Below are 8037 nucleotides of genomic sequence, written 5' to 3'. Positions count from 1 at the left end.
TTTCTTTGGCTTATATTATTATTACTGTATGTGTAAAGTAGGCCTTTGTAATAGGGTGTGGCACTAACACAGGATTTCCTCTTTCTTTGTAGTTGCTGTTTAATCTACACAGGACCTTAAATACGCTGAACACTCCCATGCAATGCTTTTGGTTGAATTTGTTGTAAAGGAGGGAGGGGTTATTTAATACCATAGTTCTTACTCTTAAGTTTTATGGTAAATAACTCGCTGATCAGTGTGTAAATCATTTTACCCTTCTAAAAAGTGCACCATATCCAACAAGCGCATCAGTCAGCAAACTGCCATTGCAGTGAGAACTAGAAACTGCTAGAGAAACTGGGACACTTAGGGCTAATTTAAGCAGTTTTGAGATGTTTTAGAATTTGAGATGTTTTAGAAATTTAAAGTACAGTACTACAGTATTTCTAATGAATTTTTTAAGTATAAAAAAAATTAAACATCATTTTCTCCATTACACTGCTACTGACAAATCAAAGAATCAAGAATTCATAAATTTGAAGCCATTTTAATAGAAAATAGTAAACCAAAATAAAAGAGCAGCACACAAAAAAATTTATTGGAAAGTTTAACAATGGCTAAAACAACACATGTAATGAACATTTTAAGTCAAAATCTTTTATGGTTTTCACATTTGTTTTTATGCAGATCGTGATATCAATATATTGTTTTATATAGTACAGTTATACATTGTGTCTGGACAATTAAGTTAAAAATTATTTTACAAAATGTGATTATTTTAACTCTGCATAGAGATTTCAGTACTGCTGAATAATATTTAATGGCAAAAGTTTGAAAGTGCCAAGTTATTCTACATCATTTAATGATTCAACATGCTACTAGTCAATTATATAACTAATGTGTTATTTTTAACAACCATGCAACACTCAAAATCAGATTTACTTGCTCAACTTGAAACTTTTAAGTACATGTTGTGATGTACTGTAATCACCTGGGGTGCATTTTGAATTTCAGAGAGGGAACAAGGCTTATCTGACTACATGAACCAGTGAAGCAGCACCTGGGGTAGAATTAGGAATTCAAAGCTGAATAAGGGGCACCTCACCGCTTCACTGTCTGATCATTAATGACACTGGCATTCAGTATCTCATCAGTTTCAAAAGTAACTTATATATAATCCATGGATTACATTGTGTCTCATCAGTATTGAAAGTACTGTACCTTATATAATCTATTTTATAGCACATATCATAGAATAATACCTAGTTAATACTGACTTCATTGAAAAAACACTTTGAATAACCTGGCAGTACCTCCAAATCAATAAATGAAAATGTTTGCAATAACCTGGCAACCCCTTGGGTCAACTCCTAAAACTGTAATCTGGCAACTATCTTGAAACTGCTTGCAATAACCCAAAAGTCATTGTGCCACTTGTGTGGTAATGTATTGCTGAGTGAGGACATTTAATTCACATTTTAATCTCTGCCCAGCTAGCAATATATAGGGTTACCTGTTAGAAGGTTGTATAATTGAGAGTATTTATCATGGACTATTAACACTTCTAAGGGAGTGGATGAGGCTGTAAAATATGAATGTTTATCAATATGCATACAATGAAGATGGCAAAACTTTGATACAGACTCAAGATCAAAAAAGGCACAATGGTATATATAAAGCAAGGTGTAGTAGAGTACTTTAAAATTAAGATCTAATAAACAAAATGAAATTCACATTGCTTAAATAAAAATCCTCTCAAAAATCATTAGAAATTAAAACACTTTGAATTGCACAATAATAAATATTGTATAGAAAAATAAAACAGCGTCATCAAGTCAAGCACACAGTCATTAAGTCAAGCATACAGTCAAGCCTGGTTTCAATAAAATCGCTATGTGACTGCCCCTGATGAAATCAAGGCCCCTTGATTTATCTGATAAAAAGTTAGGAAAAGTTAAATCAAATTTAACTTTTCTGACTGGTTGCAGACGAATCATCCTCTGAGTTCATTAAACATCATCAGCTTCTCAACGATTGTCATGCTTGATTTTCTCAAGCAATGATGCCAAACTTTTGATAAATCACTGCATATCAAATTTTCAGTATTTTGTATGACAAAAGCATGAAGGAATTTAATGAGAAAACAAATGCATAGGTCCTGGCTGTTCAAACAATACATTCTTTCATAATTAAACCGTAACTTTAAGACTACAAATATACACAAAGTGTATGGGTAACCCTACAAAAGTTAGCCTAAGGCATCATCACCAATACTCAGCGCATTCATAAATTGCCACCAAGAGTCGCAACTGTCAGCGATTGGGTGTAGTGATTTTATGGAAACCAGGCAAAAGTTACAGTATGACAGTATGCTTGAGCAATCAGTGTTAGAATGGCGATAGTCAAGATATGACAATAATTTACACAATGCTCAAGCAGTTTTATCAGTACAAGATCTTGTTAAGACAAATCAAAATGCTCTATCTGATAGAGGGGTTGTTAAGACAGATCAGACATTATTTTACGGTATGCCGAATTGATAGTCCTCTTTTTGGTCTCTTTGTCAAGGATGGTTCTGGAAATTGTACCACCCTTAAGTTTTGCTGCCTCTGTTTCATCAGTGCAACATAAAACCTTTTTTGTCAAGACAAACCAAACTGCACTGATAAAATAGGGGTTGTCAAGACAGATTAGACATTAATTTACGGTATGCCCGATTCATAGTCCTCTTCATGGTCTCTTTGTCAAGGATGGTTCTGGGAATTGTACCACCTTCAAGTTTTGTTGCCTCTGTATGCTCTTTAAAAAAGATGTCCTCTGCTTTCGTTTTCCCAACACGTCTTGTTTTTTGTATAGCAAATATGATGGCCTGTAAGATATAAGTTTTAACCATTCTCATCATCAATTGCTTCAATCAATCAATCATGCATTTGTATAGTGCCAGTATCCAATGTACTATAACAATAGTATTTATTCTTTGTGCACATTACTACTGAAGTTAAGTAACATTAATTTAAATGTAAGATTATGGGAAAAAAGAAAAAAAACTACAATTTACTTGTGTGTCAGAAAATTTAGTACAAGACGGAGAAGAGGTAAGATTTTAACTTTTTCTCAAAGATATTGACAGAAGATGAGGTTTTGATTAAAAAGGTAGGGCATTCCATAATGTAGGGGCGGCAAATGTGAATATCTGAAATGTGCCTTATATGTTATAAGCATTATCTTGAAATGCGTTCATTAACTTAAGGCGCCACTGTAGTTTTTTAAGAACAGGGCTTCTTGGTAAATGTAACAATTCTTGCAGCTGTGTTCTAGACAAGCTGAAGTTGATGAATGTTTATGTAGCAAGCCAGCCATAGAGAAGTGCATTACAATAGTCAAGACATGAAAGCCTAACTGAGTAAACACCTTCTTGGATGTATGAATAGATAAATATTTTCCTTAAGTAGAAATAAATAGATTGCAGCAGGTTGTAGAATTATGCAGAGTAAACTAAGTGATTATCAAAAAGTACACCAATTTTTCTTACAAAATCAATTGTGAACTGAGAATCTCTTAATATTTTGCGAATTAGCGCCCCTCAACTGACTTCTAGATACGCCATTGTATCACCATCATGCCTTTGCAAACTTATCAAACTCTAAATCGGTCAGTCATGTTGATCCATTCAACAAAATCTATGTCCACATAAAAACCAGCGTAAAAAGAAATTTATGTACAAAATGCACGCAAATAACAACAGTGTAGATTGGCATAAGCGCCGGTATCCATCAAACTAAATGCTTGTGGTGCTTGATGTGTGGACTAGTAGCTTGTTCAGTGACTTCCATCGCCCCTTAGGGTCCCTTCATGTCTATGCCACCCAGTAAACCATTACCAGCAACTCTCACCGTCCACCACAGGGGCTGTCTGTACCAGTACACCGGGGTATATCAATACTTGTATCAAATGATTTACTGGGCTCTTTATAGTACACACGAACCATCACATACTATGATGCATTAATAAAGGAATACCATTAACCTACCTCTGGAATGGAAACATTGAGAATATAAGAAGGTCCAGCATCAGAGTAGCCAGTTGACCTACAGTACTCGTCCAACACTCCTTTAATATGGAGAAATATCTCATCAAGCTACAAGTAAACAGAAATAACAGGATAAAATATTAACAGAAAGATAATCAATAGACAATCTCCAATAGGCTAATAATAAATTTAAAGTAAATTAACAAAATATGAAAAATTGACAAATATTCAATAAAGAACAAAGAAGAAAATATTCATTGTACAATGTACTCAAAACAGCAATTTAAAAAATGTAATGTGGCTAAGCATGGAAATTCAAATACATTAATATACCAAAAAAATCAAATATTCATACCAGATCATCTGCAAGAATAGGGCCATATCCCCCTAAGTTATTAAGTTTAGCACGTGCCATTTTATTCGCATGATGGAATAAGTTATGTCTCTCAGTGTTGATAGTTCCTGTAAAAATCTTGATCAGATGGTCCTGCAAACAGTCAATCAGGATAAACACTTAAGATTCATTTAAAGACAATTAATAATAATAATAAATACATGGGTTGATGTAGTACAGAACTGTGCATACAGAATATTGCACCTTTTGGTTGCTAAGCATTTACTGGTTGCCAAGAACCTTTTATTGCTAAGCGGTGAAATTTAAGAAATCAGCAAGATCCCAACAATATTATAAGGTTACTAAATACCAGACTTTTTATAAAAGCAAATTAACTCACCTTAGTTTTAGATTTCTTTATGTACTTAGCAATTCGCTGTCCTTTTTTCTCATACTCTAGTTTCCTGATAAAAAAGCGGAAATAAAAATGTAGACTACTGATGTGGAGCTCATAAACATGAACATACTCAGTATCCAGCTGGGTTAAGTTCACCTCTACTTATCAATGGTTATGTAATGCATACTGTAGGCTATTCAGAGGTGTATCTAGAAGTCTTGAAATTGGGGGGGGGGGCAAAGGTGCGGTGGGATGGCGTGATGTTTAAGTGGAGTGCTTGTTGGAGAATTAAGGTGAGATATACATGCACCCCATAGAATGCCACTGAGGCTAGTGCTCCTATCAACTTGCCTGTAGGCCTACTGTTGTCTGTATTCTTGTATTGTTGTCTGTATTCTTGTAATGGGGTGAAAGCCCACCCAAAACAACCTGACCCTATCTCGTGTTTAATGTACTGTACAATTACAAAACATCTTTCTTGCCATTTAACAAACACATAAATAATATCATTCTTATTTTCAAATTTTTATAGTCTATCTAATTTATAGATCAATTGAATTGTTCATGCCTACCTTTGCTTTATTAGGTTGTACCTCTACTTATTTATAAGCTGTTTTTACAAGTGTGAATAAAATGAATTGAGATATCTATAATGAATTCATTAACTGTACTTGAATCTTAAATAAATTTTTAAAAATGTATTGTCTTTCTTTCTCTTAGTACCTCTACCGACCACCTAGTAATAATGATAGAAGAAAAACTATTAAACAGTAACATTTTGAAAACAAAAATAGAAATTAATTAGAATATTAAATACTGGTTAAAACATATTCGAAGAACTTACTTTTTTGTAATATCTGCATTCTCAGTCACTTTTTTTTCACTGATTACCTCTACAGCATCATCTAGCAGTCCTTCTCCAGACGAAAAGGTATCGATGGGCGGTCCCTCAGCTGGTGATGGGACCCCATCAAAGTACAATGTATCCTCTGTACTTGAGGCTGGTGAAATGACCACACATTTTAATGTTACATAGTTGATATTCACCTTCAATACTGAAGGAAACTATAACTGTTTTAACTGAACTGGAATTACAGAAACATCTTTACTTAGAGTGGAGCTTGGTGGTTAAAATGCCTGCCTTCTAATGAGACTTAGTTTATGTAGAGCATCATGCGTCATGTGAAGATATTGCCATCTAATATGACAATGATTAACTGCTATTTGTAATCCTTGGCATGTGCCTAAATAATACAATTTTAAACAATTTAAAAATAAAAGCTTGAGAATTACCTTTCTCATCCTGTGGAGGAGTCTGGAATATGTCTGTATTTCTTAGCACTGTCAAAAAACAAAAACACTCATAATATTAAAAGCACTAATTGGTTACAGAAAAAGAAATTTAGTGAAGTAGAATACCTTGGATGTGAAGTTGTTTGCTTTCCACTACCACGGTTCTGGGTTCAATTCCTTTCACAGTATCAGAATTTATATATGATCAATCTAATATGTTAAGATCCAATCTATACTGCACACGCTGGAATGACACAAGTTTCTTCACTCAACAGAAAACTTGAATTAGAATTAGTGACTTACATTTCTGATCCTGTAGCGGAGTCCTGTTCAGGTCTTTCTTTCTTAGGACTGTAAACAACAAAAATATACAGTTACAATATCAAGCACATTATAGCGTGCTGGTATCCATTCCCACGATGAACACTCACAGCTTAATTCTGAATTTGTTCCCTGGTACAATTAATTAATTCAATTTAATTTTAATTAAATTTTTTAATCTATTTCATTTCGCCCCTAAGAACATAAACACCAATAACAGGGAGCATACAATAAAAAATCACAATAAAACATTCAAAAATATTTAAAAAGTACAAAATTTGACCAATTTTCAAATGCGAAAGACATAGAAAATCAATTCCTAAATTCAGAATTGGCAGTTGTAAGAATGTGTACAGCAATAGTTAAGTTAAAAGAACAAGAAGAAGCCAGTGACTCAAAAACTAAAGACTTCCAAACCTCTTTCTTCTTGATAATCATCAGCTTTCTGAATAACCTCTAAAAACTCGCTATTTGTTTCTTCAAACTTCAATGCCTCTTCCTATACCAAAATATCAAGTTAAATGAGGTTAGTGTGTCTAGAGTGTAAGCTGAATGGTTACACAATTGGTATATATGAATCTGGCTACAAAATGGAGGGCTTCACACAAGAACATGTGTGTTACCAACATTGTATTTTATAGATAACAAAATAGATTATATCATGGAGACACCATATTTCTGTTTTGAGATCAATTAATATGCAAATATCTATGTAGACAGTCAATTACCTTTGTTATTTGGTAAAGAATCAATTTCATATATATTTTGATGAACATAATATATATTAGCAGCACCCAACACTTTTGATTGCATAACAATGTAGACCTTAATAGTGACACTAGATATAATCTACTGGCTAGTTACAGTGACCAGCTGTGACTAAGTAAGCCACAATCAGCTTGCTGATGGAGCTATCAAGATGACCGTATAATCTTTAACAAAATATAATCTTTTATCTTTTTTTTTTTTTGCAGTCTTACTTCATTCTTTTTATGTACAAACAATTACTACCCTTAGATGAGGATCTGTTTCAGAAGGTATTTTGGTAAATACGGCTAGCATGATAAAGTGTATAAAAACAGACTTACAATATAATTACTTCGCTCAGGACAAGAATATGGTTTTAGCGTTTTGGCATTTTTTATTGGAAAACTGAAAAAAAAAAAAGAATTAAATTTTAAAACAACTGCATATTTATATTATGCAACAAAATACAGGAATATATATGTAAAATTCATAAAAATATATTTATAAGTAGCAGGCAATAATTTAAAAAATACATAAGTAAAAAGAATTTAATTTTAAAACAACTGCATATTTATATTATGCAACAAAATACAGGAATATATATGTAAAATTCATAAAAATATATTTATAAGTAGCAAGCAAATCTTTCGAAAATACATAAGTAAAAATTTCCTTACTTATTTTAGTGTTTATCCACTTTATTATAAATCAATTAAATAAATAAAAAAATGAATAAATAAAGAATATATACTGTAACATAAAATGTACAAAGGAATGGATAGAAATGAGGGAATCTGAACACAATTTGATAAAATGAATGACAAGCTCACCTAGGGCATTTTTGATGATCTGACATCAGAAAAATAACTCTTGCCTTATGCTGACTGATTGACTGAACCTAGAGTTAAAAAAAAAGTTTTGAAATACTAAAAAATA

The 8037-nt window shown here is 32.7% G+C and overlaps 1 protein-coding gene across 1 annotated transcript in view; it reads right to left on the bottom strand.

Moving 5' to 3' along the window:
* Positions 1-510: 510 nt before the first annotated feature.
* LOC117119801 overlaps positions 511-8037 on the bottom strand; it is a gene marked incomplete in the record, with an annotated part of 19344 nt that continues 11817 nt past the window's right edge. The window contains 10 exon segments of the mRNA XM_033264717.1: positions 511-2848; positions 4010-4117; positions 4365-4496; positions 4744-4807; positions 5585-5741; positions 6034-6081; positions 6337-6384; positions 6772-6853; positions 7443-7506; positions 7932-7999. Coding sequence (XP_033120608.1) covers positions 2660-2848; positions 4010-4117; positions 4365-4496; positions 4744-4807; positions 5585-5741; positions 6034-6081; positions 6337-6384; positions 6772-6853; positions 7443-7506; positions 7932-7999 — 960 coding nt within the window.

The sequence above is a fragment of the Anneissia japonica genome, unplaced genomic scaffold, assembly GCF_011630105.1.
Source record: "Anneissia japonica isolate Jap-2015-1 unplaced genomic scaffold, ASM1163010v1 scaffold724_len3256291_cov202, whole genome shotgun sequence".
NCBI classification, from domain to species: Eukaryota; Metazoa; Echinodermata; class Crinoidea; order Comatulida; family Comatulidae; genus Anneissia; species Anneissia japonica.
The sequence above is the reverse complement of the archived record's forward strand: the minus strand, read 5'-3'. Positions and strand labels throughout refer to the sequence as shown.